The sequence below is a fragment of the Canis lupus genome (genome assembly GCF_048164855.1).
Source record: "Canis lupus baileyi chromosome 16 unlocalized genomic scaffold, mCanLup2.hap1 SUPER_16_unloc_1, whole genome shotgun sequence".
In the NCBI taxonomy this organism is placed as follows: domain Eukaryota; kingdom Metazoa; phylum Chordata; class Mammalia; order Carnivora; family Canidae; genus Canis; species Canis lupus.
The window spans coordinates 1,550,727-1,578,387 of NW_027326424.1; the positions used below are offsets into that span (position 1 = coordinate 1,550,727).

Genomic DNA, 27,661 nt, shown 5'->3' on the forward strand with positions numbered 1-27,661 from the left:
ATTCAGCCTTTGGGGGTGAATCACTCTGCCACCTTCAGGTTGTTCTGGTCAGTCCAAGTAGACCAGATGAGAGGGAAAGAGCTATAAGCAGGACTTTTTTCCTGTAGTAACTAAATGACTAATCAAATACAGTAGTATACAAAGTTGATGCTTATTTATTCAAGTGGCAGACAGCTTCCTGTTATACAGATTCTAGAGACAGCAATCTGTGCTCAGGAGTTCCTAATAAAACTAGGAAACTGTCTAGTCCTACCTCTACCAGATGAAAACTGCTGAAGTTTTCCAGAAACTTTAGAGAGCTGAAAGAAGAAATACCTGTCCATATGCCATAAGGTCTCAGATCACAAGCCAGTCCCTGGGCCACGTCCTTTCCTTTCTTAGTTTATCCTGCACTAAACAGAACTGTCTGGAATTCATTCTTTAAAGGTTTATTTATGGTACATAGAGACTGTTTATGTGAAGCAGGGTATTTGCCCATTTCCCTCCTGGGACAGTGTTTAAAACTACAGGGATATTTCCCTCTCTGGCACTTTCTGAAATACAATTAACAATACTGGATCTTTTTTCCTTTTAACAAATCTGGTTTTTATTTAGGGAGGGGAGGAAAAAAGTAAAGGGTCTGAAGTTTCCCAACAAATTATTTCAAGCCTTTGAGAAGACAGTTTTAGGCTTTTTAAATAGTGTCTTTGTTTGAAATTCCCCCTCACCCCCACCCTCTTGCTCTCTGACCATTAAAATGTGGGTTTTCTTCCAAACTAGATTGCTCAATTAAAGCCCTTCTTTTGTAATACCCCAATGCTCTAAATGGGAAAAGGACTGCTGTAGGCCACCTCGTGAAACCTTTTAAAGGCTCCTGGCTTCTTTTGATCTTTCAAAAAAACCCCAAAGTACATATAAGCTACCTGGCGTTTTTCGATCTTACCCTGCTAGTCTCTAACATGCGCGCCTGGGAGAATAATGGAGAGAAGGGGGGCAGGGAGGAATGTCTCTGCATTTGTGAAATGGAACTATTATCTCCCCCTTCTCCCATCACAGAGGAAGGAATCCAATCGAGATAGCAGATGGGAAACTGCTCTGAGTCCTTCTGAACAGACACTATATCTGGCAATAATGTACCCTCAGTGTAAACCTGAAGAGACTTCCCTCTGAGACTTCTGACAGCCTCACTTCTGGCCTGCAGTCAAGAGAATCAAGATAATTATTCCTTCAATACCAAAGACATGGTTACCTTTTAGTCAGACTCTTGCGATTCCTGCTCTGGGATAGCACTCCATTCCCTAAGCACATACTTTTAGCCATTACATATTCATCTCAAAGAGCATATTGCTCTTCCTAAGAGCTACTAATAAAGGGATATTACTCTGTTAGGAAACTCTTTGAATAAATGACATTATTTTATGAGCCCCAGACTCCACTAGGAGAACTCGAGACACGGTGAAATGGTGACTTCCACAAGCTTAGAATTTAACTCTGAAGTCCCAATTCCCAGCACCCTGCCTGAAACATTAATGTGCCCCATTCGGGGTACCCCCCGCCCCACGCCTCAAGACACGGCTGTTCCACTGGATTTCTTTAACGATCATTTGAAAATGTCTTCAAAATGTTCCTTCGGTACAATGCCAAGTGAAACATTCGACTTAACGGATTCCCAGTTTATTGTTCGCAGAGCGTACATGCAAGCATCGGTACCATATAACTGGGGTCTGGAGCTACTTCAACTGTAGGAAATCATATTGCATTTGTCAGTCTGGGGGAAAGTTTTCTGCTGGGAGCAATTTGAAAGGAATAGTTAGGTGTCTGTGTTTCTAAGTAAGATGATTTAAAAAACAAGAAGTCCTTAACTCTCAGGAAATGCTTAACATTGGTTTGTTGGGTGAGTGCCAAGTGTTCTGGGGGAATATATACTTTATCAAACAAACCCATTCCAAGGGGTCACATAAGTCAAGTGGATACTTGTGGATATTAGCAAGATAGTGGTTTTCCCATGGTTTTCCCCCCACTCCCATGCTAATTATAAGTATCTTTAGTCTCCTGGGAAACATGAAATTAAAGCCAATCAAGCAGACAGGAGAGTCTGTTGGAAAGGGCACACGGCGCTGTTCTCAAGACGGTTGCAAAGCAATTCCTGCTCCTCTGGTCCCTACTGGCACTCCCGATTGCTCATCCCCAGCTTGCCATCAAAATGAAGCAGTCGCTCTTGCTCCATCCCAATCTAGTATGATCTAGTGTTCACCAGACTACTGTCTCATTACCTACAGGTCTATTTTAGAAGTTGTGAGTTGGCAAACCACGCGCCACAGGAGGCCTGCACATGTGTTTTGTTAGACCCAAAACGTTTTTAAAGAAAACAACTCAAACTGGTGGCCAACGTTTCAAAACCAGTAGATTCCACATAAAAGTCCAGATTTCCGGCTTCACTTGAAAAATCTGAAGATCCAGCAACACTGGGTTCATGTTACCCTGTGAGACAGCAACTGGCGGGACCTGAGCTGAAGCTGCCCCTTCAGGTGAAGTGAGCAAAGCCGACATGCAACGGTCCCCACAGTACTGCTTCACTTGCTACATTGCTAGCATAATCCCGGTAGGCATCTGAATTTATATGACTCCACACTTATTATTTTTTTTCAGGTCTGTAGCTATCCCTGTTCAGAAGAGAGGCCATCATGCAGCATCTGAAAGGAGGCAGGGTGAGTCAGTGGACACGTCCTGGGCTGGTGGTTAGTAGGGGGATGAATGCCTTGACAACCATCTTCAAGGTCAACAAAGGAAAAGAACTGGAAGCAATAGGTCTGAGCTGCAGCGAGGCAGATTTAGACTCAGTCTAAGAAAAGACTTTCGAACAACCACCTGGGGCCTCTTCCTGCTCCCATCATGGCCTATCTACACAGGCTTGAGTTAAAGAATGCTTTGAACGCCAACAGGCTTGTTCACTGAGCAAGGGGATCACTGAGGACTCTTACAGCTCTAAAATTCTCTGATGCCTTATCTTCTAGGGGGTAGATAATATACGGTATAGTATAGCACAGTCACATAGGCTTGCATTTGAATCCCAGCCCCATCCCTTCATTAAAATAGATCTTATTACAGCAAATGAAGACAGAATTCAGGCTGTATCTGCCAAGTGAGGACCAGGATGATCTGCAGGCACGTCACATTCTGATCATGGTGGTATGTGAGGTCACACCTCAGTGGTACGTGGCCAGTATGTTCCTTGAAGATGGCTGACATTTCTAGTGTCAACCATTCACAAAGAGATAGATACTGATGAGGAGAGAACTAAGAGGGCAGGCAGGTCTTGGGCACAAAAGGAAGGTATTATCTTGGTTGTAGCTTTTCTCCTGAATCTGGTAGTGGCCCTAGGAAAGTAGGCTCTTACCTCACTGAGCTAATAAGTCAAGAGCTAAGAAGATGGCAGATGAGTTTTATGTGATTCTGTTTACTCTCATTACTCCTCAATCTTTAGCAGTCTTACTTAAATGTTTTCTAAAAAGTACGTATACATATACGCGTGTATACGCGTGTATATATGGTATGTATATGTCAAACCTTCAAGAAGGGAAACCTATAAAAATGTCTGCTGTAAACAATGATCCTGGACAGAAAACGCAAATAGTAAACACACTTATTCTCTTACAGGGAAAGTCATTTAAATAACTTATCCAGATATCAGCTTACCTTAAGATCCAATGGTAGCTTGTTGGAAGTGAACACACTCAGCTTGATCTGGGGAATGCTGATTTTGAGATTTTCAAAGTAGTATCGAATTGGTGTTCCACCTTGCTCAACTGTCTTTTCATGGAGGTTTTCATCATACTTTTCCACCTCTAGTACAAGAGTAAAATTGTGAATTTAAAAAAAAAAGAAAGTCTCCTGAAGTCTCACGATTCAAATGCTAACATTGAAAAAAAATTCATAGAAAATGTACACATCTCTCTAAGTTTAGTTTTTCAGGATTTGGTGATACGTACAGTATCCTGATGCCATTTCTTTGCAAAAGAGATCTGTTTCATGTTGCTTATCAAAAAGTACAACAGCCTAATCTTTTGATTTGTGACTCTCTGCCATCTGGCAGATCTCATCTTTGGAAAAAATCATGCAGGTGGGGAAGCCAGAGGTCATGGGTGTGTTTGCTGGCTATGAGTTTTCTAAAACCCTGCTGTTACGCTTGTCATTAATGACCCAGATTATCTGAATTTATTTCATAAGATGATATCCAAATATCATCCATTGGAGTAGAGTTTAACTGAATCATAATGAACATGACCAATTAAATAACGCATCTGAGTGAAACAGAATGCCTTTAAAAAGAAACAGGCTGTAGGCTATAAAGCACTGACGTCATGACAATAAGCACCCTCTTTCCCAAATGGTGGGCATTTGGGAAAGCAGCAGAGTCAAGGCAGATTTTTTTTTACTTCTCGTAAGTGAAAAGGAGTACTACGAGCTGGCACATGGCAATGTGCTCTTTCACTTGCTCCTGTGCCCACACCCTCTGGTCAGCCATTTTCACTTGGCTTTATGTGCCTTCGAAATAAAACCAAGGAGACTGTACAGGTCTGCCTAACAAACAAACCAATGTATACTATAAGCTATTATGGTTCTATTTATAGAAAACAAGGGACTAGGTTTTAGAAAATGTCACTGCCACAGAGACCTGCCTATCTGTATTCAGGGAACGGAAACGGCCAGAGAAAGTGGAGGAGATGCTCCAGGAAAAGACAGGCCAGGAGCTTACAAACATCTAAATCAACTATACAATGCTTGGTAAGAAATTTATTTAGAGCAACTTACAAGAAAAGCACGTCCAGTAAAATTTAAAGTATAACTTCCCAGGAAGGTGCCAAAAGAGACTGGCTACCCGGCAGGCAGACCCTCAACTGGCTGTCTGAATACAAATAAACACCAGTGTTCCAACCCAAAGTGGAAAACACAGTCTTAAGCAGACAGGATCTTGCTCTTGATTCCAAGTACACTTAACATTTAAATTCTATGTCTGAGTTAAAGAGCAAAATTATTTTTCTTGCATGGTGTGTAAGTATATACATATGCACACATGTCCCCCAGTGATTTTTTTTTCTCTAGCCCATGTGGGCATATAAATGTACAAGTCCATATTACCATGTCTTTAGGCTTAGTATGCAATTTAGTCTTCAAAAGACTAAGTATTACCGACTTCTTTCTAAGCTCTATATTCAATCTTACAAAGGCGATGAGGAGGAAACTAAAATACAGAAACAAAAGCTACATGATTTCTGTAGTGACTGTTGGAACATGGAGGGTTTCCAAGAGCTTCTCTCACTCCCCTCTCCAAAGAGTCAAGTAGCTAGGAAGCTTGGTAATGACACTGAGGCATACAGGCATGGATGTAAAAAGTTAAGAAGTTAAGGCTAGCCAATTTTTTGTCCTCGCATAAACCAAAGGAACGGCCGAAGGGATTTGATTCTTGCCCAGAGTCTGTTTACTAAACAAAGGTTAAGAAGCAAAGTGCTTTGCTAAATGACAAACATCATTTCTATTATCTTCAAACAGATGAGTCAAAAAAAATCCACAGCGAAGAGGAAAAGTATGCTGCTTCCCAAAGGCTTAACCCTGGGTACCCCAGGACAACTCCAAAAAGCTTCCTCCGTGTCCACATCAGCCATCAGCCCTCCTCCCCCATCAATAGACCGAACTTGGAAAAAGCCGCTGAGACACAGGCCTCAGCTTCTGAGCTCGAGCTCTGAGGTGGAAAGGGAGCTTGTCGGGCACTCAGAGGCTACCCATCTTCACAACCAAACTAAAAAATGCCATTCTTGGGTCAGTTCCCAGACACAAACTTAGAACATTTGACGTACCTGATTCTGCTTGATCATAGCCAAAAAAACTCAGCAGCTTGAGGAGCAGTTTCTCCTCAATTTGCACCGTGAATCTCTGAGCTGTGATCATCAGATGCTAGAGAGAAAGAAATTCTGATTAATAGTGTAAACACCAGAAGGAATTTTCATCTGTGCCATTAAGAAGGACACATCGCCAAATGATTTCTGGCTCATCTCTCTCTACATTGTCATCATTAGCCAAAAATTCCAGGAGAGGTTTAATACAGTTTGCCACCCTACTGTTTGGTTTCCAGGGCATCTGTATCTCCTTAGTCAGGATCGCGCTTGCAGATGGGCTGCGGTGGACAGGGTTATGGTGCTGAGCTCACATGGACAGCAGCTAGTTTAAGGAGCAGTAGAATTGGAGGGCCCCCACTGGTAATGGTGACAGAGGCCCGAAATATGGAAGCAACCTCTTAGCTCCCACTTTTCCAGAATTTGCTGCCGTTATCAGCTCACTCATATGTGAAAAATTCTCCAGGAAAGAAAGTTTATCTCTTTTGAACAACATGCTTTTATTAAACAGCGTGTTAGCTTATGTGGGAGGACATCTGTCCCGAGGTCAGACCCCTCCTACCACTCCCTTTCTAATTATTCTATTTTAATAACACATCTGGATCATGCCTGGTCCTGACCAATCTGGAAGATGTTATGCTTTCCCACAGAGACTTTTTACTCTGACAAATACAGGCTCCGCCCCTACAAACTGGGCACTCTCACATGCAGTTGAAGCCACAGTTGAGAATACAAGGTGCTAAGAGCAGTTATTGTAAATCCCTCTACACCACGGAGTTAAGTCCACAGGACAACTTCCAGCCACACCCCGCACTGCTGTTCAGGGACTCAGCTGTGAGGGAACCCATCAGCCTCCTGCCACCATGCCAAGCCCACCAGGCTCTCCCCTCAGCCTACCTTGTAGATGTTGGTCAGTGCGCTCTTACTGGGGAACTTTACTGCATTCACTTGCACGGCAGGGCCGGTCTCGATGACCTCATTCTCGTTGCTCAGGGGAGTCACGTAGAGCATGAAGGGCTGAGTAGTTCCAATGAGCTGATTGTCCACCTGGCACATGAAAAAGCAGCAAAACAAAACAAGAACAGACAACTGCTCAGTTCTCAGCTACCATTGAGTGGGGTCTCATCCTATGCAGGACACTCAGAGAAAGTACTGCTGCCATTTTGCTCTAGAAAAATTCATTCTGGGATCCCTGGGTGGCTCAGCAGTTGAGCGCCTGCCTTCGGCCCAGGGCGTGATCCTGGAGACCCGGGATTGAGTCCCATGTCAGGCTCCCTTCATGGATCCTGCTTCTCCCTCTGCCTGTGTCTCTGCCTCTCTCTCTCTCTCTCTCTCTCTCTGTCTGTCTCTCATGAATAAATAAATAAAACCTTTAAAAGAAAAAAAAAATTCATTCTCGCTGCAGAGCAGCACTAATTGCAGTAGGGATGGCAACAGAAGCTCTCCTTTATGAGGTGAGTACTATGTGCCAAGCACCAAGCTAGCCTGATGCAGGATCTGAGTCACAGGACACCTGTCAAGAGTTACTGCAGTCAGGGTCCCACTGCAGCCCTAACCACCGCCTCCTTATGGCACAGATGAAGGAGCTGAGGAGAGAGCCCCTTGACCCCAAGCCCAGTGCTCCTGACCACTAGGATACAGATGAATGAAGTGAAGCGACACCAGACCGGGAAAACTAGGGAATCAGTGCTTGCCTGGCCACCAAATGGAAATAGCGGCCTTTCCCAAAGTCGAGTCCCTGTTGGGAATTAAATGATGAAGCGGCATCAGGCACTGCTCTATTCGCCCACAGCCGTCAGCACCATAGCTGAGTGTACACTCTGCACCGCGTTATGGTTGTGGACGGCAAAAGGCTCATGCGGGGAGCACCCACCCCCACTTGCTTGTGTCAAAGCTCCGAATCAGGATGAGGGAAGAGAACATCCGTTGGGAACCTCTGTGTGTACTTCCCACACATTACTTAGCACATCCCTTACTACAACCCTAAAGGCTAAGATTATTCCTCCCCATTTTATAAACGAGTAAACAGAAGCTTAGGGAACTCAGATCACTTGCCCACATTCACACGGCTAAGTGAAACGGAAGAGTTGGGACTCAAATGGAGGTGTTTCTGGCCCCAAATACTGTGACCCTCCCATTATGCCACACGGCCTGCCACGCAGCCACCTGTAGAGCCGGCTGGCTCTCAAGCTGCTGAGATAAGGGTGAGGGACCGTGAACACATTTTCCTACTTCCATCCTTGCCCTGATCGTGTACTCCCTGCACAGCAGCAAAGTGATCTTTCAAAAATACAAATCAAGTCATGTCCCTCCTCCCTTTACATCTGTCAGTGGCTTCCTTTCCTCTTGGGATGAAACCAAACTTCTCACCACGCCATGACACACAGTGCCTACTTCCCCGTCTTTAGCACACAGCACTCCCCTCCAGGTCCACTACAACCCCCACACATGAGCCTGCTGGCTATTCCCCAAAAGGGGGGCAACTGTCCTCTCAGAGTCTGAATTCTGAGGGAAAGCTTCTGACCCTAACATCCTTCTGCACTCATTCTCTTCCTTCAAGCTCAGCTCTCACTTCTTCGGGAGGAACTTCCCAGGCCACTTCACCTAAAGAGTAGCACCATCCTTCTGTATTCTTTTTAGCAATTCCCACTGGTGCCAATCATTATACTCGCCTGCTTGGGACCTTACAGGCTGCCTCCTTCCCGAGGCTGTAATTAGCCCAAAGGAAGCTGAGCCTTCATCTTCTGAGTCACGGCTGTATCGCTAGAGCCTAGTGCCATGCCCGGGGCACTGCTGCTGCTCTAAGAATTTACTCACTAAATGAATGACCTGTCATATCCAATAGAGGAAACACAAAAGTTCTCACCTTACTCTAACCTCTCCTTTATTCTTTCCCCAAACACATTTGATACAAGATGTATAAGAGTTATGAATTCTAGTTTTATTCTGCCAATTAGATTAGATGCTCCCTAAGGACGGGACCATTATTTTCTATTTTTAAACGTCCTTTCTCCCAATGCTGTCATCATAGTAAACTCTCAAATCTGTTTACTTTCTATGACTTACAGCCCACATTAAATCAAGAGGTATTATAGCAGAAAAAAAATTTTTGATTAAAAAGTTAATGAAATTCACAAAGCTCAAATGGCTCCTTGAATTTTCTCTCTGAGGTTAAAAAAAAAAAGACAAAGATAATAACTTTCTATCTGTCCTCAATCAAATGGGATGTGATTAGCCTGAACAATTTGCTCTTTGTGATATAAGACAAAAGAAAACATTTTTCTGAAAGGAGTTTTGGTATGGACAGCAGTGCATGGGTCCGCAGGAGGACACCCTGGAGATGGGCACAGACTGCCCACTTCCAGGAGGAACACAGGGTGCCCACCTGGGGAAAGAACCACAGTCTAGGTCTTTGGATCCTTCTTCCGGAAATGTTTACCAGGAACTGGTTTCCTGGACACATTAATCCTGCTGGCAGCTGGAAAGAAAAGCTGCAAGCATGATGCTACAAACAGAACAGCTGTCTTGACGGCATGACAACAAAACTCTAGCGGAGGGCAGCGCCGGTGGCCCAGCGGTTTGGCCCAGGGTGTGGTCCTGGAGACCTGGGATCGGGTCCCGTGTCGGGCTCCCTGCGTGGAGCCTGCTTCTCCTCCTCCCTCTGCCTGTGTCTCTGCCTCTCTCTCTCTCTGTCATGAATAAATAAATAAAATCTTAAACAAACAAAAAAAAACCCCTCTAATGGAAACTGTCAAAATCAACCTTATCAGAGCTCTGAAAGTTAACCAAACGCTTGCAACAATCCAGGGGTCATTTACTGGAGAAAGTTAGCTGAAAGGCAGCATGAACGGCCAGCTCTGTGGCATTCCCACGGTCCCCTCCCCAGGTCTGCAGTGGCCTTGAAAGTCAAGAGCCAGCCACACAACCCAGTGGCCAGTGCGGGGACAGGACAAGCTTTCAGCTCCTCCCAAAAGCTCCGTCCCCCAGACAACTGTCAAGTTTTTGGCTTGTCTGGCACCTCTCCTTCTCCTGGTATCAGTGATTTGTGTCTTCTCTTTTTTCTCTCGTGATCAGACTCCTTAGAAGTTTGTTAGTTTAACTGATCTTCTCAAAGATACAGCTTTTGACCCATTTCCTCCTTTTTTTCCATGGTTGTTCACTGAAAGTGAATCACTGAAGTGATTTCCACTGGGATTCTTAGTTTTATTTCCTTTCTTCTGCTTATTTGGGACTTACTTTGTTGTTGTTTAGTTTCTTAAGATGATACCTGAGTCCATAGTTTCCCGAACTTTCTCCTCTAATACAGCTATAAATCTCCCTTCGGTACAGGTCCAGGAGCGTTCCACCAACTTTGACATGTTGTGTTTTTGTCTTTATTCAGTTCAAATATATTCTAATTTCTCTTTTGATTTCTTTTTTGATCTCTGAGCTATTTCAGAAGTGTGTTTTTTAGTTTCCAATCATCTGGGGGACTTTTCCAACTATCTTTCTGCTATTTCTACTTTGATTCCATTGTCATCAGAGAATAGACTGTGTGTGACTTGAATCCTTTTGCACTTGGGCGTTGCTTTCTGGTCCAGAATATGGTCTCTCTTGGAAGTTTCCTGCACACTGGGGAAGAACATGTTTTCTGCTGTTGCTGGGTGGGCTGCTGGATAAACGTCAATTGGGCTACTTGGCTGGCAGTGCTATTCAAGTCTCATATGCCTTTGATGAGCTGCTGCTTATTTGATAATTCTATCAATTATTCAGAGAGCGTAGTGAAATTTTCCACTATAATCGTGTACTTGTCCATTTCTTCTTTCACTGCTATCAGTTTTTGCTTCCTGTATTTCAAAGCCCTACGTTCAGGTACATAAATAGTCGGGATCGTTATATCCTCTTGATAAACCATCTCTTTTATCATTAGGAAACTACCTTCCTTATTCCTGTTAACATGCTTTGCTCTGTAATAGATTCTGACAGGAATCTAGCCGTTCCCACTTTCTTAGGACTAGTTCCAGCTCAGTACGTCTTTTTTCCATTCTTTTTAACCTATTTGTGTCTTTAATTTACTATGTTCCTTGGAGGCAGCACATACTTGGAACTCGATTTTTATTTTTTTTTTTTATTTTTTATTTTTTAAATTTTTATTTATTTATGATAGTCACACAGAGAGAGAGAGAGAGAGAGGCAGAGACACAGGCAGAGGGAGAAGCAGGCTCCATGCACCGGGAGCCCGATGTGGGATTCAATCCCGGGACTCCAGGATCGTGCCCTGGGCCAAAGGCAGGCGCCAAACCACTGCGCCACCCAGGGATCCCTGGAACTCGATTTTTAATCCAATCTGATCATCTCTGCCTTTCAGTTGGAGGTGTTTATTAACATTTATGTTTATTTAATTGGTACAGTTAGGTTTGAATGAGTCTACCATCTTGCTATTTGTTTCCTATTTGTCTCATCTGTTCTTTCCCATGTTTTCTGCTTGTTATGCCTTCTCTTGGGTTATTCATCTTCTCTCCTTTGTTGGATTATCAGTTGTAGCTCTTTGTTGCCTTAGGGTTTATGGTACTCATCTTTAACTTACCAGTTTACATTCAAATCATAGCAGACTACTTTGCTTTTAAGAACATTACAGTTAACATACTTCCACTTCTCCCCTACCCCTGCTTCATGCTATTGTCATTCTTACCCTAACGTGTTATAGACTCCAAAATATAGTGCTGTCAGTTTTGTCTAAGTAGTTATCTCTTAAAGAGATCTAAAAGATTAGAAAATAATACCATTTACCTGTGTATTTATCATTCCAGGTGCTTTTCATTCCTCTGTATAGATCCAGATTTCCAGCTACTACCATTCCCTTCTGCCTGAATGTTATTATTATTATTATTATTATTTTAGCATGATGCTGGTAATGAGCTCTTTTAGCTTTTGCACGTCTAAAAGCATTTTTATTTCATTCTAGTTTTTGAAAGATATATTCACTGGGCACAGAATCCTAGGCTGACAGTTTTTCTAGTACTTTAAAGATGTTACTATCTTCTCACTCACATCATTCTCAATGAGAAGTCAGGTCTCATGTTCACTTTTGCTCCTGGCATGTGACAGGTCTTGTTTAATCTGGATATATCATCATTGCTTTTGAGTAATTATGACATACTTTGGTATAGTTTCCTTCATGTGTGTGCATGCACACGCATGCATGTTTGGGTTTGTGCTTGAACTTCTGTGGGTTTAGTTTGGAAAATTTATGGCCAAGATTTCTTCAAATATTTTTTATATGCCCTCTTCTCACTCTTAGCCTTCGAGGACTCCAATTATCCATATGTTAGGTGTTTGAGGTTGTCCCATAGGCCACTGATGCCGTTTTCTTTTTATGGATTATTTTCCTCTGGGCATTTCAATTTGGACACGTTTCATTGCTATATCTTCAAGTTCACTAATTTTTTTTCTGTACTGTGTCACCTGCTATTAATTGAATGCAGTGTGGTTTTCATTTCATTTTAATCTCTAGAAATTTGAGTCTTTCATATCTTCTATGTCTCTACTTAACTTTAGAACAATATACAATGCAGTTATAATAACAGTTTTAATGTCCCTCTCTGAAAATTCTAACATCTGTGTTAGCCTGGGTTAGTTCGACTGATTATTCTCATTATATATTGTGTTTTCCTGCCCCTTTGCACACCTGGTAATTTTTGACAGGATGCCAGATATTGTGAATTTTACTTTGCTGGGTGCTGGGTATTTTTGTATTCCATTAAATCTTGAGCTTTGTTCAGGGATACAGTTAAATTACTTGGAAACAGATCGACCCTTTCCGATTTTCCTTTTTTATGATTTGTTAGGTAGGTCTGGAACAGTGCTCAGCAGAGGGCTAATTATAGTTCACTACAAAGGCAGGACTTGCTGGAGGATTCTTCCCAACTCACATATGTTATTAGTGTTTCCAGTCTGGCTAGGGGAACAAAATCCATCCCCAGCCCTGGGTGAGCAGCAGATGCATTCCTGATCCTTTTGGATGGTTCAGATGATAGTTTCCTTACATGCATCATTGATCTGTCCTCTGCTAAACGCTCACGGAACCCCTCTGCAGATCTCCTGAGCTTTCTTTCCATGCAGCATGTTCTTCCCAGGTAGGCTACCCTGTGAACTCTAGATGTCTCAGTCTTGGATCCCTCTGCTCTGCCTATTTAGCTCATTCACACTGCTCGGCTCTGTCTCAGTCTCCCTCCTCACAAGGCCATAGTCTGGAAACGTTCTCAAGGCAGTAACTGAGGTGAATGCAGGGCTCAGCTCTTTTGTTCCCCCACATCTCAGGAGTCAGTCTTTTGATGCCTGGTTTACTGTGCTTTAAACCTGCAGTCTCCTTATTTTATCTGAACTTGGGGGTTGCTTCAGGTAAAAGAGTAAATCTGGCCCCTGTTAGTACATCTTGGCCAGAAGCATAGTCCAGTTCCTTTATTTTTTTTCTCTGTATAATGAACTTCGATTCCCCTAATGATGGTTACATGATTTCCTGTTATTTTTTCCTATTGGCAAATGGGGAATCATGGGCCACCTTCCTCCACACCACTTTGACTAAATTATCTAAGTTACGGATGAACTGGCTACTATATAGAAAAATTGGTGAAATAAACATAGACAACAACAATTATTTTCATAGAATACTTTTTTGAAAGCCACAGTAAGATATTTCTGCCAAAGCATTAATGTTTTTAGAACACCAAACACTGGACCTAGGTGGGTACTCAGTAAGAACACAAGGAGATTTAACAAGTTCTAAACGCCCCTCCATTACCTGTACATCCTGTATGCTGAGCTCAAGCATGTGACTCGTTGCCAACTGTGTATAATGCACATTGATTCCTGTAAGACTTGCAAAAACCAGTTCTTCTGGGACTTTATTAATTAAGGACAACCCAATTCCACCTTCTAACTTCACAAGCACCTGAAAGGAAACCAAAATACAACACAATGACAGTTTAAAAAGAGGCCAAAAAAAAAAAAAAAAAAGAGGTCAAAGTAGCCAGGAGAGTACAAAATAAATGGCCTTATATCCCTCTACTTTACCTCTGAGCAGGTGAAAGCCACTTAGACAAGAGTCATATTATCCAACTCCAGCCTCTCACTAGGAGCCTTTCTCTCAGGGCACAGTGCACACCCCACCCAGAACTCCAAAGTGATAGGATATGATAATACCTCTCTCAGAGTACTGAGGACATTTGCATTTCATTACAGTTAAGTAACTGAGAATCCTTCTCCCTATTTGGGATGCAAGCTTTTTAGTAAGCTAGTTACTGAACTTCCATAATATCCAACACAGTGCTTTACATGTAGGGCCTTAATTTTTTTCTAAATCACTGAATAAATATCCAGTAAGTGTACATTTTCATCTTCACCTCAGATTCCTTTCTTTTTTTTTTTTAAGATTTTATTTATTTATTCATGAGAGACACATGCAGAGAGAGGCAGAAACACAGACAGAGGGAGAAGCAGGCTCTATGGAGGGAGCCTGACGTGGGACTCGATCCCGGGACCCCAGGGTCATGGCCTGAGCTGAAGGCAGCACTAAACTGCTGAGCCACCTGGGCTGCTCCTCAGGTTCCTTTTCAAACTTTCACTTTCCAAAACCCAAACAAGGGAGAGAGGAAGAAAGATGACAAGAGAAAACTGGGGCCCCTCAAAAAATCTAGTTTGCCTATTCTTGATCCTCAGTCCTGTAAAAATTCAATTTTTTTTCTTTATTGTCATCTTATTTCAGCGATCATTATTACACTCCCATTCAACTTTAGCTGTCATTTAATTAACATGTTCACACATTCATGTTGTGATGACATTAAACACCATGAAGCAACAGCTATGTTTAGAATTCACAAGGGCAGAGAGAAAATAGGTCTAAAACTGAGAAAACCACAGAGCAAAATTCTAAACAAATTAATGATAAAGAAATGAATTTGCAATACTTAAAACTTACTTCCAATTCCTGCTCTGTGTCTGGGTTCTTTAATTTCTGTACCTCTTGTTCAGTAACAGGAAGTTCATCCACTTCATACGATGAACGATCACTTTTCCGTTGGGAGAAATCTGTTATCTGAAGTTGAATAAAACACTGTACTAAGAGGGCTCATACTTCCACAGCGAAACCTGTTCCATATCAACTGTAGAGGTCAAAAGTCACTATCTGCTCCATAATCTTATGGAAGTTAAGGGTTTTGGAAGCACTGCCAAGTAAGACTTGGGTAATAATAAAGTAAACTTGGTTTTAAGTCTACACGGCAAATGCCACGCTAGACCTTGAGAGCCTCAGATGGTGAGGGTCAGGCATCATCGACAGGTGATCTAGAATTACTGGTCAAGTCAAAGTATGCAAACCTCAACATCACTGCATTCAATGTTTGCCTTAAAAGAGTGCTTGTACAAGAGATATTGTGGATTATGATATACCTCAGAGAGTTCACTGGTGCACACCAGCATCCTCCCTCTTTCCCTCAGCTCTTTCATTACACCGTGACCTGATAAACCTGTATCTCCAGTACAGATCTCTCTCCCTTGAGCGTCAGACCCATATTTACACTGACTGATGGACACTTTCATGTGGACAGCATTTACTAACAAGTCCAAAACATAACTCCTCATTTCTCCCAGAAGTCAGCTCTGTATTCATATCTCAGTGACATGGATTACTGTCCTCCAAGTTGCCCAACTCAGAATCCTGAAGGCTATTCCTGGCTCCTTCCTCTCTCTCATCCTCACCACCTTCAATCAATCACTACATCTGCCAGACTCTACTCCTCGATAAGTTCCCATTTCTGCTTGGTTCTCGCCAACCTCTTCAGGAGCACCCCTGCCACGCTCCAGTACGGGCTGCCATAATCTCTCATCCAGATCACTGCAGTTGCCCTCAGCTGGTCTTCTATCTCTAGTTTTCATCTGCTCTAGTCCTCCACGTTGGAGACAGAATGAGCAATGTAAAATAAATTTCTGGTCGTGTCATTCCCTGACTGCACTGTCACAGAAAACCCACATAACTTGTAGCATCTATCAGGCTTTTTGTAATCTGGCCCCTGCTTCTGTCTCCAGCATTATCTTGGCGCATACTCTCTGTGCCAATTGGGCCACTCCCTTTTATCTCCAGGCCTTCGTTTATCAACTTTGCAAATCCTATATGATTTATTACGTTGTTGGCTTCTTGTTTGTCTACCCCTCCAGAATGTGAGCTCCAAGACCGCAGGGAATTTTGTCCATTTGTTCAGTAGTATGTACTCAGTACTGAGAATCGTGCTTGGCTCTAAGAAATGCTCAGTAAATAACTGTTGAATGAGCACTATTATTAGGGCACAGATCCTCCACCTTCCCTTTTGATTTGGCTAACTCCTTTCAGTCAAGGACTGAAAACTCAGCTTAAATATTACTCCTCTTAGGAAGCCTCCAAGTCCGGGAATGTAAATCCTTCCCGCGCACTCTGTAGAACACCCTCCACTCCTGCTTTCAAAACACAATACTGTCATTGTCTGACCAAGGACCTCATGTATCTTGTTATTAATGTTGTTAATATATCAATTATTTATTTATTATTTTTAATTATTTAAATATTTACAATATATAATGATTGAAAATAATCATATGTACTATTCTCGGTATTGCCTTCTTTAATTCTCATACCTTTTTTATATCATCTTATATTTTTATACTTTGATTCTTATAACAACTTTATGAAGTAGGTCTTATACCCCCATTTTATAAACAAGGACATTATACTCCCATAGCCAACATAAATGTTTCAATAAGTATTTGTTAAATGAATAACCCAATGTGTGGGGGGAAAGTACAGTGAGATTCACATCAGTTCTTATGATAAATTATCACCTGGAGTGCTCTAGTTGGTCCATCTGGGATGACTCTGATGGATAACATTCCGGAACCAGGTCTCATTTTTTGGTTGATAAACTGTTGTTCAGGTGGAACTGGCCCCAAAAGCTCCATGGAAGTATCAGGACCAAGAACAACTTCAGCTCCATCAAACAAACCAGAAAGCCCTCCTTTGGCCTAAAAGAATAAAGAAGTCTAAGAAAAGGGAAAGGCACTGACTTTGACAATTTAACATGTCATTTTAAACAAGTTATCAAATTTAAATTCTCTTTTGAAGTGTCATGGTCAATTTTTAACAAAGTATTTACTGTTTCTTCAGCTTTACTGAAGATGAAAACCAGGAGGATTATCTGGGAAAGATGGAAAGTTATGCTATATGAATTTAGGGAATTCTGAGTAAGAACAGAGTATATTGGTTTAGTCATAACTTCTAGTCATTAAAATAAGCTTTAAAAACGTACCAAAGTCCTGTTTCTCTGAGTATTCTCATTTGGGTTTGCTTAAAAATCTGAAACATTCTGAAAATAAATCAATTATAACTATCATTCAGCTTTCCAATAAGAAGCAAATTCTAGAGTTGAAAACCTCCCCAAACAGGTCTACGGTTGGAGAGTCAGCTCAAATATTCAAAAGATGGCATCTCTTCTAAAATGAAACAGGGAACGGTGAATGTCATCTGAGAGCCAGCTATTCAGATCATTGGAGGAAAGTATCTTCTTTGCCCCAAGCAAAATGGAAGTTTACTGGACCGTGCCTATGGAACAGCAGATACAGGGCTAGAGAAGACAATGGCTAGAGTGTCTCAATCCCCTTTGTTAATTTTTAAATATGAGTAACGAAAAGGAAACTCTGAGCTGGGTTTACAGGAGAGATTTCAACATGGAGAAAGCATTTTATGATTGTTTTAAGTTTGGAAAGAAAGTGTGTACACAACCTTAACAGGGCAGTGTCAGAAGATGTTTAATGCCCTCAATTACTTTATTTAGAATAATAAGGTTGACACAAGCTTATTTCCCTAACCAAAGCACACCCTGCTCGGCTAAATACTGTTATTATGGGGTCATTCACAACCACAGAAATGATGAAATAGATTCAAGAAACAACAAACACCAGAAAAGGATTCCGAGGCGGGGTGGGGGAAGGGCTGTTCTAAGAGAATTCGAATTACATGGGCTTTAGGAACAAACCGGAAGGAAAGTCCAGGTCAGACCCAGGACCCAACAATTACAGCGCGCCCTCTCTTGCCTCCAGAAGCCTGAATTGTATTGCTAATTGAAAATCACAAATCCATTCCAGATGTGTGCCTCATAGAAGCAAGCAGCTTATGTTTGACAAGAAAAGCTCAGGGCAAGAGAGATAAAATAAATCTCACCAAACAGCAGGCAGAGGCTCCTTCTAATTTTGCTCATTGCCCTGGAGAACCTCCTCCCACTGTGAAGGGACAGGCTGGTATCCACCAGGGACTAACACATTAAGAGTCCTCTAGCCAGGGACTGATGCTCTCCTATGTATCTTTTTTTGGGGTAAAGTCCTGGGCTGAGGCAGAGACTGCACCAGGTCACACATGTTGTTCAGCTCTATGCCCAAACCTCTGCGACAACATCCTACCTACTCATCTCAGACCCATGGCCTCATTTCTGGCCTGAAGACAGAAAGGCAGAAAATCCAAACTCCTGGTAATTTTCTAAACACATATTTGCTTAGAAAGTACCTGGCAGTTTACCATGAGGTAGACAGATTGAAGACAAAAGAAACTGACCAGCAATCTTCATTCTGACATTTGCTATAATAATTAAATGCTTATTTGGGCACCATTAAGAATGCAGAAATAAACAGAATCTGGAAAATATAGAACCCATGATGATGGCTCACCACCTCCTAGAACACTTCACAAAAGTCTGTTGTAGATATTAGATTAACTCCACAGGACTAAAACCAATCCGCTGAAGTTGGGGGTAGACCTTTAGCTGGCATTTTTCTTTCTTTCTTTTAAAAATTACAAAAAAAAAAAAAAAAAAAAAAAAAATTACATAGGTAATTTATATCGCCAAAGAAAAACAATCCAGATAAGCCAAGAAAAAAAAAAAATCCCATTACTTACAGGCAATCATTCCCAATACATTTTTTATATATCATATTCTTAATATTTTAAGAATATTTCCCCCTAAATACACACAGATGCACAACAAAAGTTCCTTGAGTTTCCTAGCTATGTTTGTTCTATAATGATTTCCCCTTTTCAATGTGTGTATCTTAATTGAGACTTTGCTTCGAGGGCGGCTCAACCACGGCTTGCTGCAACTGAGGGTGTCAAACACTACTGACCTGGACAACCAACCCATGCAAACCACAGGTCAGTTTTCCTTCCCGGAAACTCCATGTCTGAGTTGTGCTTCGCCTGCGATCAGGCTTTCTTAGCATCAGTGGCTCATATCTGGAATATGGGAAAATGCAGTGAGTCCTCGGAGTCAAATATGTTAGGCCTAAAGAGAATATCAGGATTGTGGTTTTCCTCTTTTTTCTTCCAATATCCTCCACCCTTAAAATTAATGGGCAGATAGCCTGAACCCCATGGCAGCTAGGTATCTCTTAATGAGAGAAGAGGAATAAGACAAAATGGAAAGCAACAAACGGGACACACAAAGGAGTTCCAATATTTTTAAGGATTCACAGTAAATGAAATAATCAGGTCCCTGCATTCCCACAGCAACAAGCTGTCATCAGTTTGAGAAGGGTCGTCTGCCAAATAGGTCTGAAAATATTTTCAAGAGGCTTTGTCTATTAAATTTCCAATTACTTTTATTTTATATTGGGTTTTCACTTTAAAGTCATGTAAAGTCTTTTGAAAGTGAATAAGGTATCAACTGGAAACAAATATACTGACTGCATAAAGAAACTAAGGCACAAGGAAAAAAAAAAAAAAACCTGGGGGGGGGGAGGAGAAACTAAGGCACAGGCAAATCAAGTAACTTAGTTACCAAGTAACTTAGTTGTCCCTGATAACTGATTTGAATCCGAGGCGTTGGTCATAAAAACGCATTTGATTATTCTCTCAATAATTTATTTCTGCTTTTAAAAGATTTAACAAGATTCTTAAAAAATTCTTTAAAAATCTGCTCACTTCTACGAAGGAATGGAGTGGAGGTTTAGTGCAAAGAGATAATTCACTTTTTCATAACATATCCTTCTTACTGTTGGATTTTTTTTAAACGTCTGCATGGGCATTTCAACAACAGCTTAACAAAAATAAAATAAAGACCCCAAAACTCATATTTGGGAATGTGACAGGTCTCTCACTGAAGAAAAACACAATATAAAATATAAAAATTCTTACTTCATTTACAGACTCACTTTTTGGTGTGAATCTCCACCGAAACGGAGTTTAGAAGCAATGGGCTCGCATCAAAAGTTGCCTAGCAAAGTACCTGTTGTCGGTTACGGCAGCGAGACCCGCGATGTCCAAGATGGCGGAGCCCTCGGGGGAGCGGGCCGCAGGGGGCTTGCTGGGGTTGTGAGGCACCGAAGACCCCTCGTGGGCCAGCATGCCCGCGCCCGTCATCCTCCACAGCTGCGAGCGCTTCCCGGGCTCCTGGGGGCAGAGACACGCGGACACAGGGAGCCGTCACGGGCAGCCACGCCTCAGGCAAGGGCGTCAAGGGCTTCCACGCAGGCTACGTTCTCAAGTGGAAACTACCCTCAAAGGCACTGTCTACACTACATACATGCTCAATTCTAACTTCCGCTGTTGTCAATCCCAAGCTGCACTGTGGATGAAATATGCCGAACTCTTGTACCAAACAACCAAACGTTACAAATAATGCATTTAATTTTAAGAATGTATTCTTTTCATATACTCAGTATTTTCTAAGCAAACTAGTGGGTTGGGGTTCAATCCAGTTTCCATTAGCTGCATTGCTAGGGTAACTGCTGTCCCAGGTGGTGACCGTCGGGTACCCTTACCTTCAAGAGGGATCCAGTTCTATAAACTATATACGATATTCTTTATATTTGATCACTGGTAATCCTCATAACTGGCAGACCACTAGAATTTACCAGATGTCTTCTCCCTTTTCGTGTTTATAATGGAAGTATACTATATTGGTGGTTTCCAATTTATAAATTGATTATATTCAAATATAGTTGACTGAATTCAAAGGTTATACTAAGTTGCGGTTAATTCTAAATATAGTTTCTTCTTTGGAATATTTTATACACAGCACTTGGACTTCTAGGTCAACCCACGGAAGTCTATAGATTCCGTTATATTTCAAATGTAATAATAACAACAATACATTGAGAATTTACCATGTGCCAGTCAGTGATCATGGACTTCCATGTAGTAGCTCATTTAATCCTTAACACAATCCAATGACACATATTCTATTATTATCTTTATCACAGGTAAGGAAGTTATTTTCTTCAAGTTATAAAGAAACTTCCCCCGGCCACATAACCAGTAGGCGGTGATTTCACCTCCACAGCCTGATTTCAAAGCCAACATACTTAACTATTTTACTCACATGGCCTTTCTAACACAATCCAGATATTCTAGTTCAGTACCCCTAACTATCTAGGATACTTCCTGTGTGAAGGTAACTCCCCCAGCTAGACCTGTCAGGATCACATCCACTCTTCCAGCTGAGCTCCTTCAGAGCAACCAACACTTGTGGGTACCGTACACAGGGCACTGGGTACCATGCTGCCCCTGTGCAGGAAACACAGCTTGGGCATTACATTCCACAGTCAAAACTAACAAAGTCATATGAATGCTGGAGTCAAGCACCGGGATTTGAGATCCAGCTGCACCATTTATAAGCTGAATGACCTTGGACGGGTTATTAAATCCCTCTTAGAGCCTCTGTTTCCTGATCCGTCAAAGGGGGAAATTCAGCTCCCTTTTAGGGTTCTTGTGATAAGTGTAACAAATAGAAGGCACTTAGCGCATGCCAGGCACAGGGTGTGGCCTCACTAAATGTTTACTGTGTTGTTCTGACTACAATTCTTCACCCAGCACTTTATCTACCTCATCTTAGTTGATCTTTCTCACAAACCTGTTAGATCAGTAAGAAAATGAGGCTCAATGAGGAATGTAAAATACCAGATATCATATATCCTTAAGTGGCAAAACCAAAACTCAGACCCAGGAAGATATGCTCCTCTTTTTCCTGTGTGCTACGGCCTCCTGTGTCTGTAAAGACAGAGGAAACTGAGCTGCACACATGCAATCCCCACGTGCTCACTTCTGCGTTCAAAATGAGAAAGCACCTCGATCCGAGGTGCCAAAACCACATGGGAAAACAGCTCAATTATCCTGCAGGTGTTCCAGATTGGGAATCAAAGCACAGATGCTGGATGAAATCGAGTTTTCATACATGGATTCCTCTAGTGTCTGCCCTTAAGTGTAGACTCATCAGAGTTGGAAACTACCAACATTTCCATTTAAAAATCTGAGATGTACAATCAATTAATCAATCAAAATCTGAGATATACCATTCTCCTTCCAGTTCCCTAGCCTACCTTCCCTTACAATTTAGCCCTAAAACCTTGAGATGACACTGAGGAAGACAGAAGTCCATGGGGACTGTGAGTGTTGGAGGGGGGACAGCTCAGAGTGTGATGCTGGAGCTCAATGTAGGTGATGATCCATACTAAGGGACTGGAGGCTAGAAGCTTATTGTGTGCTGTCAGAGACAAAGAGAGGTGAGAAGAGCAGTCCTCCGAGCTTGGGGGCTGAAAAAGGTGGCGATCGGAGGCCAAGCCAGGTGCCAGAGTGTGTTTACACGGAGGATGGGGTGCAACTCTGGTGACAGATGATGGGTTACATTCAGAGGAGGTGGTTACATTAGCAAATATGTTCTTAGTGCTGGACAAGGGACTTACAAATATGGAAATGGAGAAAATCAATGTATTTGTGATGCTGGACTGGACTGGAATTGGAAATATCAGTGTGAATTGCTGGTTTTTAATATACTGAGATATAAAAATATGCAAAATAGGGATCCCTGGGTGGCGCAGTGGTTTAGCGCCTGCCTTTGGCCCAGGGCGCGATCCTGGAGATCCGGGATCGAATCCCACGTCAGGCGCCCGGTGCATGGAGCCTGCTTCCCCCTCTGCCTGTGTCTCTGCCTCTCTCTCTCTCACTGTGTGCCTATCATAAAAAAATAATAATAATAAAATAAAATAAAATAAAATAAAATAAAATAAAATAAAATAAAATAAAAATATGCAAAATAGGGGTATCCCTGGGTGGCTCAGTGGTTTGGCGCCTGCCTTCGGCCCAAGGCGTGATCCTGGAGTCCTGGGATCGAGTCCCACATCGGGTTCCCTGCGTGGAGCCTGCTTCTCCCTCTGCCTATGTCTCTGCCTCTCTCTGTCTCTTATGAATAAACAAATAAAATCTCTAAAAAATATACACAAAATAGGAACACATGGGTGGCTCAGTGGTTGAACATCTGCCTTTGGCTCAGGTCGTGATCCCCTGGGATCCTGAGAATGAGTCCCACATTGGGCTCCCTGCATGGAGCCTGACTCTCTCTCTCTGCCTATGTCTCAGTCTCTCTCTCTCTGTGCCTCTAATGAATAAATAAATAAATATTTTAACAATATGCAAAATATATAAATGCTTATATAAAATATGTGTAGGTATATTCTGTATGTACATGTACATATCCTACAGCGTGGGTGCAGGCACACATGTGCAGGTATACATATGTTGTGTGCACATAAAACCCCTAGCTCTGTCCCCTGGGCGAGCCTGGAAATGACATCACAGAGGCAACAAGTGCACCCAGTGAACACATTTTAGCTTTCTAACTTCCATTCTCTGATAAAAGGGATCAGGGTGCCCTGAAGAAGTGGCAAGTCCAGGAATATAGCAGGGAAGGTACAGATGAACCAAGAATAACTTGCTGTTAAAAAGTAAGGATGTGTTCAAAAAATGAGGGGCATAGGTCAAGAGGACACAGAAGATCAAAGAGCTCCCACTGGCCAAATATGGAAACTGAGTGTTAAATATAGATCCTGACAGTAACGGGTAACCCATGGACTCAGAGAGGAATCCATCCTGATGGCATACACAATGCTATGGGCTACACTGACACCCCGCCCCAAATTCTTAAGTTGGAGACCGCATCTGAAATTTTGATATGTGGAAATGGAACCTTTGGGTGATCATTAGGTTTAGATCAGGGCATATGAGGAGGACTCTTCCGATGGAATCAGTGCCATTACAAGGAAAGGCATCAACGAGCATACGTTCGTTCTCCCCATCATCCCCGACACTGCCATTTGAGGACACTGAGAGGGCAGAAATCTGCCAGCCAGGATGTAGGCCCTCAGCAGGGAACCAAACGGCCAGCATCCTGATCCTGGAACTCCCAGCCTCCAGGACTGTAACAAATGAATTCCCATTATTCCAGTCATCCAGTCTATAGTATTTCACCATGGAAGTCCAAGCCAATACATATGCATAATACACAGAAAGTCTGACAAGGATCGGGATAGCTACATAGTGGCAAAGTACCTGTCCACAAAGTATATACTAAATACAAGGGAAAGACAGAAACTTCTTCTTATAGTGCAGGAGATTGGCAAACACCACATTCATCAAGTGCTAAAGTTAACATCAACAGTAACAGGACGAATTTCCGTCAATTTTTCTCTGACTTTGAGATCCTTTCAAAATAAAAGTAAGAAGAAGAAAACCAATGAACCAATGAAAAACCCAAGGTGTCAGACTTTCTACTCTTGGTTTCCAACTGAAGAGCAGAGGACCATTTCCTAACGTTAATTCTTAGAATACAGCCTAGTTTTGGATGTCAATGTAACTCCTTTATATCCACCCTCTGATGTACCAGTTTTCATCCCCATCAAGGGAAATTAACAGCAGTAAAAATGTTCTATAAATTATAACATCTTTTTTCCAAATGTTTTTCCTACTTCATAAAAAAATCTGTTTTGTCTGCTCCGCAGTCACCTGGCCCTTGGAAATTAAAAAGCTACTTATCATTCCTGTAGTGCTGATCACACCAGGTGCTCGAAATCCAGGTGACAAATCACCTTACTCCTGAGTTTGTCTCCATTCATGTTAACATCCACAGCAGCTCAAACCTTCTTGGAGAGCCATCTGACAACCTTTCCAAGGGCTCGGCCATTTCTTTTTTCAATTCACTTGACTTCTGTCAGACTTTCTGCATCTTATTTTTAGATTATGGCTTTTCAAAGTTTTCTTCTTTAAAATTCCCAATAAAAGCCCCCAGACCTGTTTACTTTCAATTACTATGCCTCATGGTCTCCTTAGTCATCACCATTCCCAAATCTTAGTTCCCAAATGCATCTGATAGATACAACCTTCCATAAAAAGAGTGTGATAACACTGTACACAGATCTGAACTGCAGGACTCTGAACTGTTATCATATAGGAATAGACGCAGAAGTACTGATAGGGTGACAGGCAGGAGAACCTTAGACACAGTGTAAGAGGCCACTCAAAAAACACCATTCATACGGAAGTCCAGAACAGGGGGCTATATTGAGATGGAAAGTAGGTTAGTGACTGCTTAGGGCTAGGGGGTGAGAGGAAAATGGGGCAAGAGCTGGAGGATACAGGGTTTCTTCTAGAGGTGATGAAATGCTATGAAATTGAGTGTGATGATGCTCGGACATATCTGTGGATATACTGCAAACCTTAATAGTACACTGTATGCTATATGAATTATATCTCAATAAAGCGGTTAAAAACAAAAAGTGAATTAAAAACGCGTATTGGGCAGGCGGGGTGGTTCAGTGGTTTAGCACCCCCAGGGCGTGATCCTGGAGACCCGGGATCGAGTCCCACATTGGGCTCCCTGCATGGAGCCTACTTCTCCCTCTGCCTGTGTCTGTGCCCCTCTCTCTGTGTCTCTCATGAATAAATAAATAAAATCTTTAAAAAAAAATGTATTAAAGTTTCATTTGATGTACAAAATTCGAGATGATTTGAATCTACACCTCTCCCCAATTAAAAATGTGAGAGGAGGGACATCTGGGTGGCTCAGTGGTTGAGCACCTGCCTTCAGCTCAGGTTGTGATCCCCAGATCATGGGATCGAGTCCTGCATCGGGCTCCCTGAATGGAGCCTGCTTCTCCCTCTGCTTATGTTTCTGCCTCTCTCACGAATAAATAAATAAACTTTTTTAAAAATGTGAGAGGAGCTGTATAAACTCAAATCCAAATGAAGCTACACCACTGACACACACAATACCACTTTTGGTTATAAAAGGCCGGTCCTTTGTCAGCATTAGGGTAATGGCGTGTTCAAGAGACATTCACTTATCAGGATTATTTTTGGACTGTGTGATTTATATTTTGGAAAATCTTCAAGAACACAGCTTTCAGGTAAATGTGTTTTAAAAAATCACGCAATTTGGTAATCTTCCTCCTCTTAGAGTCACTTCTGCACCTCTCTGTTCTCAAATAGCTTTCATTTTTTTTAGGTTTGAACTACTTATCCTTCCTGTCCTTCTGTCCTCTGTGATGCTTCTGGCCAAATTTCACTGTCTTCCTCTCTATATCTCAGAAACATTTCCCTCAACTGACCTGAAAAGAATGTCTGTCAGCAAGAAAAGGGAAAAAGTTGTCAGTTTGATCATTTCCCCATTCAGTTTAGGGAAAAGTAGACTAGAAAAACAGAGTAATGAAAACAGCAAATCACAAATCTGGAAAAAATGAATTCGAGAAGGAAGTTACCCCCAAAAGGGCAACGGAGATGAGAAGGGCATGGAATTCCTGGAGCAGGTATCATAGGATAGGAGGAAGAACTCCAACCCGAGCAGGTGAGACTCCCGTGTCCCCTCCCCACCCAGCCAGCTGTCCAGCCTGCCTCCCTTCCCTTGACCAGAGGCCCTTCCAGGGCTCAAAACCTCCTCTTCTAAATTCCAAGTGCTACATTTTCTTACCTTCTTCTTTAAAATGACTCTTTGTGTCTTTGGTGAGACATCCAAGACAAGCTCTGCACAGGTAGTGGCCTTGTTGGAAGCCACAGGCCTTCCTGTCCCCTCCTGTAAACTAGAATTAAGACAATAATACATACATGCACATGTGTATATACATGCACTCACACATGTCTTCAAGTACTCAGAAGCAAATGCTTAAAACCTCATCTAAAAAGAGGATTTTTTTTTTTTTTTTAATCATAGAAGAAGAAGTCTAACTCAAGTTGTGGAAAGATCAAGGTTGTGTTTTCTTGGATGGTTCAAGGATTCATTTGTCAGAAGACATACTGACATTGTGCAACTCCTGATGCCTTAAAGCTCAGACATAAAAGAATAACTATTTATCTTTAGAGCTTCCCCCAGTACCACCTGAAAAGTCAAACATTCCAAGGATCCAAGAATTGGCTCTACTCTTTGCCAGACAGAAAACCAGCATCACTGCATCCCCAAGGCTTGGCAAGAAATGAGAGTCCCTTTAGGATGAAAAGAAAACAAAGGGTATATAATCACCTTCTTCCAACTCAATTGTGTTGTGTTTCTCTGTGGCTTAGGAATCCTAAGCTTTATGGAATGTTGCAGCCTAGCTAAACTTTGGTGTATTTTGATAAGATTTTATTTATTCTCCTGTCTCCACTAATCTCTATCATCAAAAAAGGGACCGATAAGGATGCCTGGGTGGCTCAACCATTGAGCGTCTGCGTCGGGCATGATCCCCGAGTTCTGGGATTGAGTCCTGCACCGGGATCCCTGCATGGAGCCTCCTTCTCCTTCTGCCTGTGTCTCTGCCTCTCTCTCTGTGTCTCTCATGAATAAATAAAATCTTTATTTTTAAAAAAGGGACTGATAAATTCGGGGTTAAAAACTAGGTTTTGTGACCAAAAAAGTTCAAGTGACAAAAATAAACTCATAAATTAGATTTCAACAAAATTATACACTTCTGCCCTTCAAAGGACACCATCAAGAAAGTAA

At 42.1% G+C, this 27,661-nt stretch overlaps 1 protein-coding gene and 1 long non-coding RNA gene across 8 annotated transcripts in view; one reads left to right on the plus strand and one right to left on the minus strand.

Moving 5' to 3' along the window:
• Positions 1-27,661, minus strand: part of LOC140629521 (intermembrane lipid transfer protein VPS13D-like) — a 245,136-nt gene that overhangs the window by 95,945 nt on the left and 121,530 nt on the right. For 6 of the 7 annotated variants that reach the window (XM_072819044.1, XM_072819043.1, XM_072819041.1 and 3 more), the window contains 9 exons: positions 26,657-26,765; positions 20,147-20,310; positions 19,047-19,155; positions 16,719-16,898; positions 14,827-14,943; positions 13,651-13,800; positions 6,768-6,917; positions 5,835-5,931; positions 3,676-3,824 (listed from right to left, as the gene is read on the minus strand). In XM_072819044.1, the coding sequence (XP_072675145.1) occupies positions 3,676-3,824; positions 5,835-5,931; positions 6,768-6,917; positions 13,651-13,800; positions 14,827-14,943; positions 16,719-16,898; positions 19,047-19,155; positions 20,147-20,310; positions 26,657-26,765 (1,225 nt within the window). Of the gene's footprint in view, positions 1-3,675; positions 3,825-5,834; positions 5,932-6,767; positions 6,918-13,650; positions 13,801-14,826; positions 14,944-16,718; positions 16,899-19,046; positions 19,156-20,072; positions 20,311-26,656; positions 26,766-27,661 lie in introns of those variants that run through there. The other variant, XM_072819046.1, reaches the window with a different exon arrangement.
• Positions 1,959-7,214, plus strand: LOC140629527 (uncharacterized). Its single transcript, XR_012027388.1, has 3 exons — positions 1,959-2,507; positions 2,629-2,687; positions 5,530-7,214. It is a non-coding gene; the product is annotated as an uncharacterized lncRNA (long non-coding RNA).